Source organism: Nansenia antarctica, assembly GCF_963989245.1.
Source record: "Nansenia antarctica genome assembly, chromosome: 14".
In the NCBI taxonomy this organism is placed as follows: domain Eukaryota; kingdom Metazoa; phylum Chordata; class Actinopteri; order Argentiniformes; family Microstomatidae; genus Nansenia; species Nansenia antarctica.
The window spans coordinates 21,153,814-21,175,042 of NC_137684.1; the positions used below are offsets into that span (position 1 = coordinate 21,153,814).

Consider the following 21,229-nt stretch of genomic DNA (forward strand, 5'->3'; position numbering starts at 1 on the left):
CTCAGAAGATTTGAGCAGGTTTCCTTTTACACCACAGTCTTGAATAAAGAAAATATCTGCACACCTGATATTGTCACTGCAGGTGCAAATGGAGTAGAGAAAACATCAGGTCTCTCGTCAAGAGACCTTCTTCCAAGTGTAGCATACAATTTCACCAGTCTTTCTTGAGATGGCTTTGAGATTCTGCTTATGTGACAGGTTGTAAGCTTTCAAATGATACGTCATACATTGAAATCTAAAAATAGCTGAAGAAGATATGCTTATTTGAATGTTGGTACACCTCAAACCAAATTTCGGAGAAACTCGCTCTGAATCAAAACACATGCAAAACAGCTGCTAGTAGCTAAAAAGGAACATCTCTATGAACATCTAACTGCATGTTTAGCACATCACAACATGCTGATCAACATGGTAAAAACACATGACTACACATAATTAGATGATCACACAGTCCTTGCTTTTGGACAGTGAATCCAATTAATAAATAGTCACATATACAATAATGTAACAACAAAATCTCATTACATAGAGGTACATTAAATATGGAGACCCTACTGTACATATCAACGCTATTTACAGCTTTTGTAATGCCCTTGTGTGTTATAAATATGGCCGAAATGCCAAGAGTAAATGCAATCCCTTCTAATTAGGAGTGTGAAAGTGTTGGCCTAATCAGTGCTTAAGCTGTGTTTATGCTATCCCCATTAGCCCCTTGCATGTGAGAAGAGAGCACAGGGGCCTTCACACGGAGGTGTCTCAGCTCAAGGTTTCCTCTGTGGTAAGGAGATACTGCAACCAAGCTCCATGCCAGTTCCTGGGTTTGATTGCCACCAATTTTAGAAGGCTGTCATCTGAAGTTGATGGGCATGTTTTCACTGATAGGTAACCCAGGCATGTGGCAACAGGTGAAACCGGAAACCCCGGATCCGGAAGGCTGGGTTCCTTGGAATATCCTCTGCATGCTTTGGTTCCTCCAGCTTCCTTCCGGATTATGATTTCACTCCTTGATCAAGCCTTGCCCTTTTTTAGTAGACAGCGTTGGAGGCTTCCAATCTCAGCCCTGGCATCTGGAGGAGGATCACTTCCTACACAGAAGCAGCTCTGGCTGTTAATCAGAGGAGACATCAAAGGTCTTGAACTTTTATTTGAGTCATAACTCAATCGTAGTATGGCCTAATCATCAGCCCGGCCTAGCTGCAAGGGAAGATTTTAACGTCTGGAAACTTTGTGATGGACATGTGGTTGCGCAATGGTTATAAAGATGGATCATGAGAAGCAGAAACCCCATTGGATAACACAAATCTTTGTCTCATAATGTGTGCATGTAAAATAGTCTGTAGCTAAATGATACAGTTATTATATACATGTCGGAAAGTTCATCCTTCTCTCATAACTATATCAATAATATCAATCAACATCTCTTGTGCTGAGAGCTTGTATAATACCACCTGTATGTGGCATACTGTATCACATTAGTTTAATATATTATCTCAGAATACCAGGCACCGTCTCATGAACTCTCACCTCTAAATCCCACATCATAGATTTCGTGTCCCGTGTGTGTGCGCATAGATGTTGTATTTTCAGCTTACACCAGAGCAGTGCTGTAACTGAATATAGCAAAGAGAGCAACCCTCTGCTAGGGAACCTTGGAGACACCTATAAATAAATCCTTGGCTTGTCTTTATGGCACTTAGAATGGCAAGAGGCCTTTGATCCTCAAGGGTGTATCCTCATGGTTGTATCTTAAATTACTTTTAACTTAGTATGTTTTCTGTTATTATGAACACAAGGTACCCCATGGCCATTTTATATTGTGTCACAATTGTGCAACAGTCAAAAAACTAACCAAACTGAGGTTGTACAATGTGTTGTGAGAGTATTGTTTTTGAACAAAATGCAAATACTGGAGCTCCGTAACTTTTGCAATGTTGGATTTACATAATTGTTTGTAACTTTGCTACATGATTGCACATGGGTTGAAAATTAAAGATCTCTTAACACTGACAGTTGACGGTCAGCATGAGACCACGTACTTACAGTTGAAAATCATATTCTTTTAAATGTTGCCTATTTACTTAAATACAATCTAAACATTCTAAAATGACGTAACATCAACTTCCTAACCAAATGTTAGGTAGATTAAAAAAAATAAAAAAATAAAAAAAAGGGTTAGGCTTAAGGCTATTTATCTGGTCAATGGTATAATTGATATGACATATTTTCCAATCAGGGTTACATCTAGCATTTTACAATCAGGATTATATTTTACATTTGTATTCACACTTTCTGATAATTTTTTCAATTTGTATTCACCTCACCTTTAATTCAAGATTCATGATTTCCATCATTTAATGTACAACCTCTTGTAAGACCTTGCAATGCCTTACTTTGTGTGACACCAGGTCAGGAGTTTAAACTACACTCTTTTGACTACATTTTGGGAAGACCACACATCAGCTATACATTGAGATGAGCAATGTTATCCAGTGTTTCATTTAGTCTACACTCTAACCATTGATTTAATGAACTACCACAGATATAGTTCTATTAAACTTCAGTGTTTTCTGCATAGTTGTCTTAATGCTAGCATTCTGGACAGATTTATTGTGAAGTAGATAGTGTTGTAGAATGTACTAAAACTACCTAGCTAGCTAACTACTTAGCTAGCTAGCTAGATTTGTCCAGGCTGCCAGAATGTGTCCGGGTGACGTAATCGCAGACGCTCCGGACATTCCTGAGTAAACTCTACCACCCGCTGCGATGTACCTGAGTTGCCTTGCACACAATCCGGACATTAATCTGTGGTAGAGTTTACTCAAGAATGTCCGGAATCTGTCCAGAATGCTTGCATCAGCACAGCATAGCACATGCCCAGACACTATTTGCCATGACAGCACCCTTCACTGGCTCCCAGTAGCGGCTCCCATCTGATTCAAGAAACCTGGTGCTTGCCTACAGGGCAGGAAAGGGAACAGCCCCCTCCCTATCTATAGTCCCCAGGCCTATCACTTCGTTCTTCAACTTGTGCTGGCTGCTTGGCACCACCATCTCTAAGAAGATGTAGTGGCCGTTTTGCTCTTCTCTGTCATTGCTTCCCAATGGTGGAATGAGCTTCCCACCACTGTCAGGACGGAAGAGTCACTACCTATCTTCCACCGTAGAATTAAAACCCATTTCTGTAGGCTACACCAGGGTTTCTCCTCAGACCTCACCACCCCCTAACACCGTACATTACCTGAACTTGATTTAAAACATTCAATAATCAATAATAGACATGGCTAGACACACCAATAGATATAAGCACACAATAGAAAAAAGAAAATAAGCCTTCTACATATACTATAAACAATATCATTTCATTTCGTTAATTTCTGTCTGGCCACAGGACCTCATCGACATCACAGGCAATGTTCTCCCTGGCCAAGCAGTGGGGTAAGTGTCGCCTGGCATGACGAATCCAACCTTGATATGCTTCAGCAGCTATATCACCACATGCTTCCTCCATTGCTTGTAATAGAGGTATGCCCTCATGGGGCCTGCGTTCATATACAGTTAGGTAAGGACATATTTGGACAGTGACACAATTTCCATAATTTTGGCTCTGTATGCCACCACAATGGATTTGAAATGAAACAATCAGGTTGCAATTGAAGTGCAGACTATCAGCTTTAATGCAAGGGGTTGAACAAAAATATTGTATGAAACGTTTAGGAATTGCAACCATTTTTATACACAGTGCTCTTTTTTCAGGAGCTCAAATGTACAAATTAACATAATCATAAATAAAATGTTCATTTTTAATACTTTGTCGAGAATCCTTTGGTAAACAGTTAAAATAAAATAAAATCTGTCTGTGTCCATATCTATGGACCTAACTGTACCTTCCAACTCCAAGCTGAAAAAAAATCCAATAGGGTTGAGAAATGGTTAATATGGTGGCAGATGAAGAACAGAAAAATGTTGGTGGTCGATGAACCCGTTGTGGACCAGAGCAGCCAGGTGGAAACTTACATTGTCCCAGATGACAATGTACCAGGGCTGTTCTGGGCCATCCATCTGCTCGGCTGAGGTGAGGATATTGTGTAGTGTGTCCAGGAAAATGATGAGATGAGGGCACTATTGTAGGGTCCAAGGGTTGAATGGTGATGGAGGACACTTTGGTGATTTATTGATTGATTGATTGATTGAAAACTTTATTAGAATGTTTGCAGAAGTAGGTACATGAAAGTACATAGCTGTGCACATGGTAATGTTCCCCCCTCGCTGGCCAGGAACATCAACAATAGCATGCTGGCCGATGATGTTTCTTACCCCTTTTTGCAAGGTTGAAACCCACTTCATCAATGTGGTCAACCAAAGTGGCCCGAATCTCGTCAGAGGCAATTGCTCTCCTAGGTCGTAGTCTTGGTCATCCTCTTGCTCTTGCTTGTCCTCCTCCTCCTCCTTTTCCTCCTTGTCCTCCTCCTCCTCCTCCTCCTCCTCCTCCTCCTCCTCCTCCTCCTCCTTTTCCCTCCTCCTCCTCCTCCCTTTCCTCCTCCTCCTCCTCCTCCTCCTCCTCCTCCCTTTCCTCCTCCTCCTCCTCCTCCCTTTCCTCCTCCTCCTTGTCCTACTTCTCCCCTGACTCTCACTCCTCTCGCTCTACTTCTCTCTGCAAAGTTGTCCATTGTTCTCTAACACAGGAGAGCTCATCTTTGGCCCTTTTTTTTTTTTTTTTTGCTAAAGCTATGATTACTAATTGAAAAGCAACAGGTGTTTGCCCATGCATATGTGGAGTCAATGGTGTGTAGTGTTTTGCAAAAAAGTGTGGTTAAGAAATGTCCAGTAAAATGAGTGAAAAGCAGGAAATGTGTTTGTATTTGTGCAGAATTAGAATTGGTGTAAGATAAGGTACATGTGTTTCAGGTTCTGTTCTGGTCATTGTGCCTCAAGTTACAGTGTTCCTGGCTGTAACCTACCCTGTGGATCACTCTTTGAAGGAAATAACGGGCCAACATAGATAGCAGCCAAGGGAGATGTGTTTATTTCTTGAAACAACGCGTGGTCCGGATGGTAGCAACTTGTCTTTAACTAGAAGAAGTGACAACTCGTGAGCTTAGAATGATAAGGTTCTATCTCCGTTTAGAATGATAAGGTTCTATCTCCGTTTAGAATGATACGGTTCTATCTCCGTTTAGAATGATAAGGTTCTATCTCCGTTTAGGGTAGTTCAGAGATATTGAGCGTCAAAGTTTTTACATGCCATTATGTTTTGTGAGATGGAACCTTTGTATTTTATGAATTACTAACTCAAAAATGTCAACATTTTAAAAATAACACCACACAGGCATTAATTAACACCTAATGGATCAGATTATATAAAAAAAACTCAATGTTGACAAAAATGGAGATAGAACCTTATAATTCTAACGTCACGAACTATCAACTTGTCATACCTTTCGTTGCCATGGTGACATGGTAAGTGTGGACGGAGTCAATTCACAAGACAATGTGTGAAACTCAACCCGCCGCAGACCTGAGCTGTGCGGGATGCTTTCTCTAATACGGTAGGACATTACAGCACCAATACTTGTGTCGCATTAGCAAATATACTAACATTACGTGACGTTAGAATGATAAGGTTCTATCTCCATTTTTGTCAAAATTGAGTTTTTTTTACATAATCTGATCCATTAGGTGTTTATTAATGCCTGCGTGGTGTTATTTTTAAAATGTTGACATTTTTTAGTTAGTAATTCATAAAATACAAAGGTTCCATCTCACAAAACATAGTGGAATGTAAAAACTTTGACGCTCAATATCTCTGAACTGCCCTAAACGGAGATAGAACCTTATCATTCTAAACGGAGATAGAACCTTATCATTCTAAGCTCACGATTAGGTACGTCGTAATTATTCTGTAAGTTTACTAGCAAATAAGTTAGCCAGATAGTTCATGTTAGCTAGCTGATAGATTGACAAAGTGACAGTCATTGTCGAGTGAATCGATAGGTGAAAATAGAAACTTTTCTAATCGTGCTACAGGCAAATCCCAATCCCATTTGAATCATTTAACTCCGTTTTTTTGTGTTAGCTTTTAATCATGATCAGATTTTCCTATCGAACTTATTAGGCAAAGTAAAATTCAGTCTGGTGATGAATGAACTTTTTATTGTGACCTCCTCAGCTAAAATGCCACATTTCAAATCATGACTGATTAGGTCGGGGGCAAACAAACGACTGTCATTCCCTAATGAATTGAAGTCTGTCTGGATAGTCTGGCTCGTCTCTGTAAATGTTCGATGTAAATTAGATCGGGCCAGGCCAGTTTTAAGTGACGGGGTGAATTTCTGTTGAGTCGGATTGAATTACAGTCTGGCAGCAGCGCCACTCTCTGTAGAGGTGTCCTGGACCTCTGCCCTCAAACCACTAGAGAAATGGTTGTATTGCAACAGTGAAAAATGTCTGCTACTTTTGCCCGACTCATGCATATCTGAGGGGGGAAAAAATCATAACTCGTGTGACTGATTTTAATGAGCTGAATGTAATATGGATGTAATATGGCCTGTTTTTCTATCCCTTCCTCCAACAGTAACATGGACAGAGGATACAAAGCCATGCAGATGACAGTGACACACACATAACAAAGGGGTTATTCTGAGTAATATTGAAAAGGATACCACAGAAAACATACAGTATGTATCCCCTCTGCTTGCTATACAAGGGTTAGTATTTGGCTTTGTCATCTTGATAGGGAGGAAGATGTTATACTTATCAGATTGATGCATTCTATAGAAGCTAGCCATCAACTGCCTACCATCAGTTGTCCCAGTGCCAACCGTCAAAAACACGTTCAGATAACCTAATGTAAAACCAGACTGAGATAGCTTGTCCTTCCACCGCAAGTATAGGGGATGAAAATGAAATGAGGGAAAACATGAATGGAATCCACCACTGCTCACTCAGCTATTCATCCTCTGAAGATGATGATGACGAGGAGGAGTTGGAGGATGAAGATCTAATCAAAGCACCAGTGGAGGAGTTTGATGTGGACAATTATACACACAGGAGTGAGAGTAAGATGGCCTCCAGCTAGAACTACTTTTGCACTATATACCGCACTAGAGTTTTCATATTGTAGAATATAACGGAGAACTCCATCTGAACATTCGACTAAACTGAAGTGTGTTTTTTTTGGCACAGATTTGTCTGGTGTTCCTCCATTACCCAGAAGCACACAGGTGGTTTTTGATATCCAGTCAGGGAGGGCTGTGCCTCGTCTCAGAGAGCCCCGTCACCTGTATGGAGTGTCTGGACATGTGTCGCAAACACTGCCACGCTGGCCCAATGAGTGTGAGGTCATCCCAGGGCAAATACATCATATTGGTGAGAACATTGGTGCAGACTCTCAAAATAAGATTGTCTTGATAGATAACTAGATTCACAAGATCACAAGAACATCGGTTCTGGAAGGAAAATAACCTCTCTTTCAGTCGTTCTTTCCTATGTCCTCAGATTGGGCACCTCCCTCCCCAGAGCCTCTGTGTGCTCATAGGAACACAGGCGACTTGCTGCGAGCAGCAGAGGTGGAGGACGGCACCGTTGTGTATAACACACAAGGAGGTAATTCAGGTGTATGTTTTTTTTCAATCACTGAACTGCTCTCCCTTGGCACACATACAATACATGTTTTAAACATCCTGTGGGTTGCAGATAAGAATAACTACTTTTTGGGGTCTCGTGTGGGTGCCGGCCGCCGCGCCTCTCTGACTCCTGCTGCTGCGCCCCTCTCTGGGCCTGATGACGCCACTCTCCTGTTTGAGGGACGATTTGAGAGTGGCAACCTGCTGAAAGCTCTGAAAGTGTGAGGACCATCATCCACATTTCACGTTGTGATTCACAATCATGAACGAATGTTCAAATAGTTTGTTGATATTTGATTTTTTTTGGTATAATCTTATTTCTTTTCAGTGGTGAGTTTGAGTATGAACTGTCTCTCCGGACGGACCTCTACACAGAGAAGCACACCCAGTGGTTTTACTTCCGGGTCAGGAACACCCGAGCTGGGGTGCTTTACCGCTTTACCATCACCAACCTGTTGAAGGTGACCAGCCTGTATGAGGACGGCCAGCTGCCCCTCCTCTACTCTGAGGAGAAGGCCACCCTCCTGGGCGTGGGCTGGCACAGGGTGGGCCAGGAGGTGTCCTACTACCGCAACGGCCGCCAGCACTCAGGACAGCCGTGCTACTCCCTCTCCTGGGTCTTCTGTTTCCCCTACGACCAGGACACATGCTACCTGGCCCACTGCTACCCCTACACCTACTCCAAACTGTGGGCCGACCTTTCAGAGATAAAGCGGGACCCGAGGCGCTCCCGCATCTGTAACATCAGGACCATGTGTCGCTCGTTAGCCGGGAACCTGGTCCCTGTGCTGACGGTGACCAACCCGTCCTGCCGGGGGGACAAGGACGGCACACACAAGCCTGCTGTGGTGCTGACGGCCCGTATCCACCCCGGAGAGACCAACAGCTCCTGGGTGATGAGGGGCGTCCTCAACTTCCTGCTGGGGGAGTCGACCGACGCCGCTCTGCTCCGAGACACCTTCGTGTTTAAGTTGGTGCCGATGCTGAACACGGACGGCGTCATCGTGGGGAACTACCGCTGTTCCCTGACGGGCCGCGACCTCAACCGCAACTACAAGTCCACCCTGAGGAAATCCTTCCCCACTGTGCGGGCCACACACAGCATGATCCAGAGGTACCACTCCCCCACTATCTTACAGTACATGGTACCTGGCAGGTGGACTGAAGTTGCTGCTTTGCTCTATGCCACCCTGTAGGTGTTCATTGCCTAGAGGTTAGGCCCTTATGTCGTTTTCTAAATGTATTGATTTAACATTGATGTCCATAAAGATGACACGGTGTATTAAAGTCCTATCCCTATCGCTCCTCAGGCTGTGTGAGGAGCGTAAAGTGCTGCTCTACTGTGACCTCCATGGCCACAGCCGCAAGCACAACGTCTTCACCTACGGCTGTGAGAACCCCCGGCTGGCGGAGAGACACCCGCATGAGCGTGTCTTTCCCCTCATGCTGAGCAAGAACTGCCCTGACATGGTACACCTCACCTTTTTCCTCATTTGCCCCTATACCTGTGTAGTAATGCTGTAATTACTAGTGACAACATTGTACAGGTAGCATGTAATGCTACATTGTAACATGTTGTTACATAGTAATTCAGTACATTTGATCTAACAGCAACAGTTTTTTTTTACTGGAGTACAGAGTTACTACATAGGTAAAAGGTCTGTAAAAGTAAAAATTTGTAGTGTTCTGGCTGGTCACATCTAGCCAAATTCTCAAAGTATCATCCGCTCTGTGTCCTCAGTTCTCTTTCCAGAGTTGTAAGTTCAAGGTGCAGCGCAGTAAGGAGGGCACAGGCAGAGTGGCTCTGTGGAGACTGGGCGTGCTGAACAGCTTCACCATGGAGACCTCCTTCTGTGGCTCCAGTCTCGGTAGGCCTGGTCGTACTGTGTCTTGTCGCCAACGTTACTGAGACTCACGCTTATACATGAAACAGTAACAGAACGAGAAAGAAAGAGTGAAGCTCAATCGCAGCATTTCTGGAACCAAGTGAATGGAGAGGAAACATTTTGTAAACATTAGGTTATTAGAACGTGTTGTTTTCACCAAAGCAGCGCTACTGTTGCTCCTGCTTATCCGTACAGAACTGTACATTAGAAAGCTCATTGTACATTCCAGGTGGTCGTATCAGTCAGATTACTGTGTTGTGAGTATTTTGCTTTTGGGGTTGGTCGCAGGTAAAAGGAACGGGACCCATTTCAGCACGCAGGATCTGGAGATGCTGGGAGCTCACTTTTGTGACACACTCCTAGACTATTGTGACCCTGACAGGACCAAGGTCGGGACTGTTTGAATTCAATTTTGTTTATGGAATAGTTGTGATATGGGGCAGTGATGGAACATGTGTATACAACATCTGATTGTTCACAGTATATATATATGTTACGGTACATGTGGGAAAACGGTTTATGTTGGCATTTCCGGGGACGTGGCAGCATAAAACGTCGACTTGGTACATGCTGGCATGTCTAACCCTAACCCTAAACCTAGCACCCTAGCCTACCTAACCATAACCCTTGTTTTCCCACATGTACCGTATTCCCACATGTACCGTAACATATATATATATATATATATATATAAGTATATATAGAAGCGTCTCACCAGTCTCTTCTTTTTGCAGTACAGCACATGTGTGAAAGAGCTGCAGGAGATCATGAGACTGAAGGCTGGCCTGCCCATAGACACTGAGCCAACACTGAGGGACCACGAGGCTAGGTACCCTGCCCATAGTAGTGGGGGCTCCACCATTTCCCACGATATCCTAGTGCTTATGGAGCACTTCACTGATGCAGAAGTTCTGTATTCTGTATATTTACTACTAAGAAAAAGAGATGGGGGGGACCATAACAATGCCTAACATGCTTATTCTAGCATGTTCAGTATTATGATGTGTAGCGTATCATATTTGTGTTTCAGCACCAGTGGATCCAACAGCTCCGACTCAGACGGGCTTCCGGCTCACCTCCAGGCCTTTAACAAGGTGGAGACTCACAGGGTGTCTGGGTGTTGGACGAATGTCCTGTATGGTTTTAAATGTTGTAATGAATCCAGCTATTAGTAGCTGTAGTGGCATTTCACTTGGCCCAGTAATTAATCACACGGTGTCTTACGTTCTCTCCATGAGCCAGATAACCAGCCGTAAGAAGCTGAGGTCCAAGAAGGAGAGGAGCAAATCTCACCTTTTGACAGTCCGAGAGAAGGAGGAGAAGGGGGTGAGGATACTCACTGTTCACCTGCCTGTGATCTCCTCATCCTGAAAACGGACCGACACCACACTGCTATCGTTAACTCCTTAACTACTTGTGATACATGTAATTAATTGTTGCTCTCCGCTTACATTTCAGGATAATGGGGTCAAAGAGACCTTGGAGAAAAGCAAATATAGACTAAAGCCTGTAAGTCTCTTCAAATCATTCTCCTTGTCACCATCCCAAAAATGTGCCGTTGACTCCTGAAATGTGTCATTCAAACACCCACAGACCACTCTATCAGTTAAGTCTTAATGACTTAACGCACACGTGGACACTAGAGCAATTTACTACATAATGTCCTACTCGCCTAATCATGAGGCAGGTAGTGTTACTGTGTCTTCACCGGCCTCCGTCCACCTTCCTCTCTCCCTCCCAACCTCACCGGTCTGATGAAAAGGAAAGCATGTCGGTGGAAACCAGAGCTGGTTGATGCTAACTATGTGGCTGGCAGGGATAAAGCGGTGTCACTTTCACCCTCCTTCACCCTCCTTCCTCCTTGTCTGTGTTGCAGCTCAAGGCTCCTCCCCCGGCGCCGAGGACGGTGCGCCAACTGACCGTCCCAGAGCCCAGCCCCGGAAATAAGAAGGTACTGGACGGTGGGAGAGGGGGTGTTTATGTGATGTCCTTTCCTAAGGCTACCTTCCCTCATTATTCTAGCTCCCTCAAGTGGTGTAGGAGAACACTGCACAGTGCACACCCACGTGACATTCCTTTGATTCCCTGACTGTATGTCTATTTTGCCTGTGGTGCATGAAACATTGGTGCATGATGATCATTTCTAATTGTATCTTCTGATGTATTGATCCCTAACTGTAACTATGTGTCATCCTCCAGTTATTCCTTCAGATCGTTTTTTTAACGCATGTTCAGTGCATGTATCACTTTACTATCTGCATGCTCCCTCTAGGTATCAGTCTTATACCTGATCTTCGATTCTGAGAGGGGAGGCATGACATCGAAGGTATAACCCTCTACCCTTATGTTTACAACTCACACTAACTGTACTTCCTCTACTGCCACGCCTTACTCAAAAGCCCCCCCCAAAAAAACTTTGTGTTAGAAATAAATCACAAATAATGTGTTTTTCTTTGGTTTACAGTCAGAATACCAGCAGCACCTTATGGCAGAGTATGTGAGGAGCAGGATGCAGCTAACCCTTGGACAGACTCTCAACGGTAGAGTTAATGGAAATGTCTTTGTCTTTTCTAGCTTTCAACTTCTTGTTACAAATTGTCAATACACCGAATATTTCCTAAATTCCTAAAATCTGTTTTATTTGTCCCTGTAATACTTGCCTGTGTGTTCTAGGCTATACGTGGGGGCCTTTCTGCCCCCAGACTTCCCACTTGCCCCCTCACTGTGTGCCCAACATCCTGCGGCCCTCGCTGCCCCCCTCACACCTGCCCAGAGAGCGCCTCTCCAGACTGGACAGGCTGCCCGGCCTGGCTGACCTGGGCGCAAGGGACATGGGCGGGCTGTCCCCAGTTCAGTGTGAGCATGAAAACAAGCCTTCTCAGAGCTAAGCTCACGCACAACAATCTGCATTGTCTTTAACAGTAGAAACGCCTCATCTCAACATTCTATTTCTCCCAAATCTTTCACAGGGAGAGGAACCATCACTGCCCCTGCCAGTCTGCAACTTAGATCCAACAGGTAGGAAAGACACAAAGATACCTAAGTGTAGGTCGTGGATATAACTAATTAATATGGATGGATATAGATGGATAGAAATAATATATAGATGGATAGAAATAATCAATATAAAGAAAAACATACAATGTTCACATACAGTAGATCAGTAGAGTACTGTGTATGCTACAAGCCTAAATCGGTATACGGTAGTGCCACAGATGTGTGTGTTTGTGTGCGTTGTGTGTTTAGTCTGGAGAAGTGCAGCACAGCGCAGGGCCACCAGTGCCATCTGTGGCACGGAATAGGGCAGAAGGACAGAGGGACAACAGAACTCAGGAAGACCAAGGATATTAAAGAGAGCCGCTAGAATAATGCAGTTAGTCTTCAGATCAATCTGCACCAACTCATCTCTTCTTTTCTTTTTTTCTGGGGCAGTCACACTCATATTTTTATTTTATTGATAGAGACATTTGACAGGAAGGATGGGTGAGAGAGAGAGAGAAGGGATGACATGCAAGATAGCGCCCCTCACCAACTCATCTCTTCAATCCCCAGTATCATTAAACTTAAGATTAACTGAGCACTGAGCAGTGCTGTCTGTCGTTTCACATCATTTGGTCTCTTAATGTATTACCTCAAGTAAACAATCAAAGGTTCACCAACATCCTCCCTTTACCAATTATGCCCTATAACATGTGAGTTTTTAACATTCACTCTATCTATTACTTTTTACTTGTGGAGCTGCTTAATTTAGACTAACCAATGATAAACCAATGCCTGATCTCCAAGGGTAATTGAATCAAAGATAAATCCATCCAGTGAGATACTGTCCTCACATTCGTAGCCAGTGACCCAAAGGTAGTGAGGGTAGCTGCCCACACTCACATTCTCACCAGATTAAAAATTGATGGTGATTGTATGAGCTGAGTGAAGAGCTAGCTGATGCATTACAGAAGAGAGAGGAAGAAACAATCGTTTATACAGAGCTGACTCAACATCCAGTGAGTTCAGTGGAGTGTACCTAAGGATGTATTTAACTCTAGATTGCAGCCGCTGCCTGTAGAGCCTGAGAGGGGGTTTGCCCCTGAGGAGGTGACCTGTGGCACTAGATCAGCAGGTGTGCAGTGGCTTTTTCTACCCTCGTGCCCGATATATGCCCACCTAGTGACCAACCTAGAAGACTGTTTTCAAAGGTGAGTGGCTTTGTTTAAATGCTACAAAGAAATGGGTGAAATGGTCTAAGATTAAATCTTTACGATCACAGAAAACAATGTACAGTATGTAGTTGTACATTGCGCTTCTTTTAAGACAAAATAACAGTTATTGAGACCAGTGTCACTGTCTGTGTCAGTATGAACACCATTTGCATCATTCAAACAATAACAATGTCCTCCCTCTTGCTTTATCCTGTCCTCCCATGTTATTCTGCAAGAATTAAACGCAAGAAGAAGAAGAACAAGAACAAGCATAAACAAACACAAATAAACAGATCTCACCAACACAAAAAGACATCAACAGGGACCTCACCAGTGAATGTGGACTAATGTACTGTTTTAACATCAAGACTGTTTTAAGACATTCATTATGTAACATTGTGAAACCATAATATAGGATTACAATATCGTTGTGTTTGATATGTAGTTATTTTATTTGTGTATTATCATTGCCTTGTGATATAAAGGATTCACACGTGTTCAGTATAGTACATACATGTGCAAACAACATCCTCACATTTGTGCACGAAAATAACTTAATTCTCAGAAGTACAAAAAAAAGAAAAGAAAAAAAGAAACCTTTAATTCCAAACAGTAATCGAAATAAAATAGCCAAATAGTCCTTAACCTGAGCCCAGAGTGAAGCCAGCCCAGGCCTGCTGGCGTGTCTAGAAGCTCTCTGTGGTGACGCTGATGACCTGGGGGTGCACCCTGTTCTTGTTGCAGTTGAAGAGCCAGGCTGCCCTCCGGTGGCGGTAGCGCTTGGACAGCAGCACGTAAAGCACGGGGTTGACACAGGGGTGCAGGTACTGTAGCACCGTACAGATGAAGTAGAACATGTCCCAGGACAGGCCGTGTTGATACAGCCCCAGGTAGACACACAGCTCCAGCACGTACCCCGGCAGCCAGCACAACGAGAAGGTGCCCGCCGCCAGGAACACCATCAGCGAGGCGCGCCGCGTGTTCCGGGCACTGGCCACGGACATGACCGGGCTCTTGTGGAGGAAGAGAGCCAGCCGGACGTAGTTGAAGGCGATGACCAGCATGGGGACAAAGTAGTACAGCACAAACTGGCTGAGGACCACCTGGTAGTGGTGCTCCTGGATGGTGGGCAGGCAGAAGGTGAAGTTGGTGAGGCCCGTGCCCTGGTTGTCGCTGGTGGCGAAGATGCGCAGGGGCAGGCTGATGAAGAAGCTGAGGGCCCAGACCAGGACAAACATGAGGACGACCAAGTCCATGGTGGGCGGCTGGTAGGGGTTGGTGATGATCATGGCGCGGGTCATGGACACGGCACACAGGGAGTAGGTACTGGCGGCCAGGGAGAAGGCCAGGAGGAACTGGTAGACCTTGCAGGAGGTGTCCCCCAGGGGCCAGGAGTAGCTGACGGCAGAGTGCAGGGTGAAGGGGAGAAGGAGCAGAGTGAGGAAGTCAGCCAGAGCCATGCTCAGCAGCAGAATGTCCAGGCGGTTCTTGCGGAAGGTGTTGTACTTGGCGAACAGGGAGAAGACCAGCAGGTTGGCACTGAAGCCGATGCCTAGGATCACCCCACAGGTGCAGGCGAAGATCAGCCCCCACGTGTTGGGGACAGCCTGCGTTATACAAATATAGCTTAATATTGCTGAGATCATCTTAGGCTACTCAGTTAGTTTTTTTAAAAGCTGTTTATTTAAATGTATATATATATAAGTTTATATATAATCTATAATGTGTTTTTTGGTCAAAAACGAAGTAACGTAGTAAGAAAATACTTACTGTACATTGTTTAATTTAGGTTTTGTAAGCATTAATGACAAACAAAAAATACTCTTGAGTATAAAACCTAGTGTAACATGTTTTTCAAGTATTATAGTATTTCAATAGTATAATACTATACCGGCTGGACGTGAACAAGAATGAAATGCTTTATATCTGGGGGGTGGGCTTCATTTATTAATTGTTTTACTATTGTGGGGTACTCACCATGCTCTTTGTTGATTGAGTGATGTATCATGTGTACCAAAATAAATTGCAGTATTCTTCTTTATAGGTGAACTCAGTAGCCATCCTGTGAGTTAGAAAGTCCCCATTGTTAGAAATGTTGAGAAAATGGACTTGTGTGTGGTCTGTGGCTGTCAGGATAGAGCTGTCAGGGTAGAGCTTTGATTGCTGAATGTGGAAGAAGGAAAGGCAAACATCACTCAGGTCACATTGATTCTGGCTGACTGAGTTTAAAGAGGGAGTGCTCATTTCTTTCTATGAATATACCACCTGCTGTACAAATAAATGTGTGAATGATGCCCATTTTCGTTGTTGTCTAATCCATGTTAAGAGTTTAGATTTAAACACAAAGATACAATATGATGTTCCATTCAACAGTATGAGAACTAACTTTATCAGGAATCATTATCAGCCTATTTTGATTAAACAAGTCACACATTTAGGTGAAAGTTATGGCACACAAGCTTCAGGGTGGACTCCCCAGATATGACCGCTCAGATGACGACCGCAACTAGGTGAATAGATGAGCACTGGGTCATATCACATCACCCGCTAACCACCAGAAATCACCCGCTCACCACCAGACATCAGCCTCTAATGACCAGACATCAACCACTAACCACCACACATCACTAACCACCACACATCACTAACCACCACACATCATTACCCACCAGACATCACTAACCACCACACATCACTCACCACCACACATCACTCACCACCAGACATCACTAACTACCACACATCACTAACCACCAGACATCAGCCTCTAACCACCACACATCTCTAACCACCAGACATCACTAACCACCACACATCTCTAACCACCAGACATCACTAACCACCACACATCACTCACCACCACACATCACTCACCACCAGACATCACTAACTACCACACATCACTAACCACCAGACATCAGCCTCTAACCACCACACATCACTAACCACCAGACATCACTAACCACCAGACATCACTAACCACCAGACATCACTAACCACCAGACATCACTAACCACCACACATCACTAACCACCACACATCTCTAACCACCAGACATCACTCACCACCACACATCACTAACCACCAGAGATCACTAACCACCAGACATCACTAACCACCAGACATCACTAACCACCACACATCACTAACCACCAGACATCACTAACCACCAGACATCACTAACCACCACACATCACTAACCACCAGACATCACTTACCACCAGACATCACTCACCACCACACATCCCTAACCACCAGACATCACTAACCACCAGACATCACTAACCACCAGACATCACTAACCACCATATATCACTAACCACCAGATATCAGCCTCTAACCACCAGACATCACTAACCACCAGATATCAGCCTCTAACCACCAGACATCACTCACCACCACACATCACTAACCACCACACATCACTAACCACCACACATCACTAACCACCACACATCACTAACCACCACACATCACTAACCACCAGACATCACTAACCACCAGACATCACTAACCACCACATATCACTAACCACCAGACATCACTAACCACCACACATCACTAACCACCGACATCATAACTAACGTTATGGTTTCTGCACATCAACAACCTTTGGAGGGGGAACAAGGGAAGAATTTCTCTTCTTAAGACAATTAGTGTTCTGTTATTAAAAGCACATGTTATCACTGTCCACACTCTATAGGCTTGGTACCAAAGCAATACAAAAAATGTTAAGTTAAGTCAAAGTACTTAAAGTATGGTATGATTAAACATCCAGATCTTCACCTTTCAGTCCTTTCAGTTTCTATACTTGTGTGGCTATGTTATGTTCGTATCGTGTATCTTGTTAAGAAATTATGTTGTTGTCATCTGTAATAACTATGGCAACTATGGCAATCATAATGTACGTGGAAGTTAGAGGGCTATATAAAGGCCTGACCTTCGCTCATCTTTTACATTCTTATAAGTGAGACTTCAACGTGTTTCTTTCCTAATGAGAGAACACAAGCATCCATATTGTTCTGGTGCATGTAAAGGGGCAACATACAGTCTGTGTGTCATGTTCAGCATCTTTAACTTCCATCTAAATGGAGAGGGACCTTTCAATTGATTGTTTTCTCCATGTCTCTCTCCCCTCTGTGAGTTATTAATGTTTCTCCCTATTGTTCGATTGATTGATTGATATGGTGTGAGCTGGAGTCTTCTGATGGGGGCTTTATCTGGCCATTCCACAGTGTTTATGACTCTGTGTCTGCTAATGGCCTACGCTGCTGCTCTTAGCACAGGATGTAGCCACACTGATGCATTGCTCTCTCCCCTACATTACCATGTCCGTACCGTTTAGTCAAAGGCTGTTAAAAACACCACATGGTTCTCAAGCGTGACATTAACAAGCTCATTTTGTCCTGTTCAAGTCGAACAGTCAACAAATACATTGATGCTTTCCTTTTGAACTCTACATTCGACTAATTGCACAACGATGGGATTTATACACCAAATACGGTGACAACCTTAACCCTAACCCAGTATTTGATTTGAATCAACAAATCACCCGGAGACAGAACACTTAAATTCATGTCATAGATGATGACCTCATAAAGTGGGAGGTGAATATGGCTTCCAGTCATGGTTTATTGGTTACGTTAGTCTTGATCATTAGTCTTATTGATAAGACAACCAGTTGAATTACAGTGCCCATTGAACAAAGACAACAAAGATACATTCAAAAGGCTTACTTTTTAATATTTGATTATTTTTTGAAAAGATGGTGCTCTCAGTGCAAATGTTAAACATTAGACTTGGAAGCCAACAGTGTAAACTCTGGCTTATCTTATAGAAAAATAGACTATATTGTATGTAAAACATTGAGAGGGGTGGTGTGACTGTCAATCCAATAACTTGTCGATGAGACAACAATTTTGGATTTTTTAAAAATAATGAGTTTTAAGAACCAATAAGAAAGCATAATCAACAGAGATAAATGAAAAATCATTATTTCTCAATCAAAATACCACAAACCACAAAAGAGAACACTCAAAGAATGTAACTTAACAAAAATGAATGGATATCATTATGTTATCTAAAGTGCATTATGTTATCATATGTAGAAAGTCAGCAGCACCGTGATACATTCACAAAATAAATACACAGTTCAAATGAAATAAATTATGGTAGAACAGATTTGTAATGGATGTTATGCTTACTACAGTTAAGAAATATATCCACAATATCCACTAAATGAAGAGCCGCTGGTCAGTAAAGAAAAAAACATCCCTACATGTGTGAATTTAAATATGTACACAGAATAAATATGTTATGCATATTGCTTACACATACTGTGGAGCCCATACTTTACACACACATACAGTACATCTGGTTGGAGATTTAAAAACAGATGATTGAATCGAAACAAAATGTGATTATAAGCACACAATAGAAAAAGCAGCTGATTAACATGATATTAGCAAGAGCCAAAGTCCACGGTACAGTGACAGAGTCTTTGACAGCTCATGCTGAACCTCAGTGTCTTAGTGCATCGCCGCCAGAAGGCCTCATGAACGTCTGTCACCCAAAGTCCTGTGTCCTCTGTGACTCTTCTCCGACCCTTCTACGCCTCTTTTCACTCTCTCTCCGCCGGCCCAACCTCACTTTCTTTTTCCTCTTGGTGGCCACCTTCAGTGTCTGGTCCTTGTATGCCACGGACTTGTTAGTCTCCTGGGGCAGGTTGGCCCCCTCCCCGTCCCGTGGGAAGCTCAGGGGGAGGTTCTTGGTGCCCCCAGGGGGCTTCGGGCGGACGGTGCTCCCACCGAAAGTTGGGCTGTTGGCCCTGCTCTGCGGGGGTGGCGCTTGATCGCCGGCCGTGTGCACCTCATCCAGGAGCTCCTGGAGCCACAAGCGTCGCTTGAATTCCTGCAGGGAGCGGCCCTTATCATGCATCAGCTGGGCATGGCTCACCGACCTCTTCCTAAAGGGTTAGGGACACAGGTAAAGGAGATTTTCAAAGAATGTTTGAACTGGTCTCTCATGGAGAAAAGATACGTTTGTAGAGATACCATAGACTCTCCATAGTTAGCACACAATACTTGGGATTGCACTCAAGCTAAAAAGAGACACGGATTTAAAGTTTAATTGATGTGCGTTCTTCCAATGGTTGGAAGATAAAACATAGTCTAGTCAGTACAGAGATCTCACTGAGGTAAGGTACATGCCTGTAAGAACCTCTCTGACATGACTGTGTTTAAAAACTATCTGACTTTCTCTTATACAGCTGTGTTGTGTGCTGCCTATAGGGAATCAGTGGTTGGAGCTCAGGTGGTGATTGCTGAATGACAGCCAAGATCATGTTCCAGTAGACCTCAATAGGTGGCAGCATAAACAAAGACATTTACTGTTTAAGTTGTGAGAGCTGTCCATGTTATAATCATCAAGTCTATGTGAAAACCAGAAAACATATAAGACAGGAACATAAAATGCAAATAAGCCATTCATTTGACCAACAAACATGTCTCCTTCACCACCAGAGTCAATCAAAACCGTGAACTTTTAGTTTTCTTTAGGAATACATATTTTATATTGTGTGCTACAATATTCCAATAAAGTACAACGTTTGTTGTAAAGGAGAATGTTAGCTTTACACAGGGTTAAATTATGACAACACTACAGTGTGTTATATATTCTTTATGAACAAAAACGTCAACATTAATAAACATTTTTAGGGTTAATCAAGTAACCTATGTAGTTTCATTGTATACATATTGTTATTCATACCATTGTTGTTTATTTCTGCATACAGACCACTGACAGAACTATACCTGTTACAATGTATTGAGAAATCCTTCTCAAATCAACCCACAGTAGAGGTTGTACATGACATGGAGAAGATGAGAAAGTGATGGAGTAAAGGAAAAATCATTCATCATTTATTGATATTACCATTCTTGCCTTTCTTGTCATTCAACATAAAGAAAATTAGATGATAGTGGCATAGACAGTGAAATTAATTGACAGTGTTGAACCTTACTTGTTGTGTGTGACAGAGAGACTTACATTCTGTTAGTGAGTGCATCAATGGGTCTCCCATAGAGAGGCACTGGGGAGCACAGCAAGAACACAGCAACACTCCACTGCTGAAACATGCCTCTGGAACACTGCATTGTGGAACTAGATATCTGGGAAAATGGAAGAGACAATGTTACCCATCATCATCATCATCCATGTATCGTCAGGAAATGCATCTTCAGAACATTGCATGGTTTATTAATGTAGAGATTTGTTTAGATGTAATGCCCATTTTGTTGAGTTACACAATGATGGGGCAGTGTTCCAGACACAGATGAAGCCTAAATCCTGCACTAAATCGCAATTTCAATGCTGATTTAAAACTGCTCAGTTGAAAAATAGTTTTACACTAGGACTAGGCATAATCTAGGTCTGAGAAACTAGCCCTGTGTGTTTAATAATGTTGTATATGGTGCTGTATATCCTCAGAAGCTTGAAGTTCACCTTACAGCTACTTATCAGGTGGTTA

General features: G+C 43.2%; 3 protein-coding genes across 3 annotated transcripts; 1 reads left to right on the forward strand and 2 right to left on the reverse strand.

The window, feature by feature from the left end:
* Positions 1-6,916: 6,916 nt before the first annotated feature.
* LOC308169959 (cytosolic carboxypeptidase 2-like) lies at positions 6,917-12,872 on the forward strand (the record flags this gene model as incomplete). Its single annotated transcript, XM_080544691.1, has 18 exons — positions 6,917-7,055; positions 7,183-7,365; positions 7,495-7,602; positions 7,693-7,843; positions 7,951-8,736; positions 8,933-9,092; positions 9,364-9,490; positions 9,797-9,897; positions 10,243-10,337; positions 10,539-10,602; positions 10,751-10,834; positions 10,967-11,017; positions 11,385-11,459; positions 11,781-11,834; positions 11,973-12,048; positions 12,182-12,364; positions 12,478-12,526; positions 12,755-12,872. The coding sequence occupies 18 exons, from the start codon at positions 6,917-6,919 to the stop codon at positions 12,870-12,872; spliced, it is 2,604 nt and encodes an 867-aa protein (XP_080400817.1).
* A 1,515-nt stretch (positions 12,873-14,387) lies between these two features.
* LOC308169960 (galanin receptor 2a) lies at positions 14,388-15,347 on the reverse strand (the record flags this gene model as incomplete). The annotated part of the gene is made up of 1 exon (XM_080544692.1): positions 14,388-15,347. One exon carries the CDS (start codon positions 15,345-15,347, stop codon positions 14,388-14,390), a length of 960 nt encoding a protein of 319 aa, XP_080400818.1.
* Positions 15,348-19,266: 3,919 nt separating this feature from the next.
* pthlhb (parathyroid hormone-like hormone b) lies at positions 19,267-20,855 on the reverse strand (the record flags this gene model as incomplete). The annotated part of the gene is made up of 2 exons (XM_080544693.1): positions 19,267-19,666; positions 20,749-20,855. 2 exons carry the CDS (start codon positions 20,853-20,855, stop codon positions 19,267-19,269), a joined length of 507 nt encoding a protein of 168 aa, XP_080400819.1.
* Between the last annotated feature and the right edge of the window lie 374 nt (positions 20,856-21,229).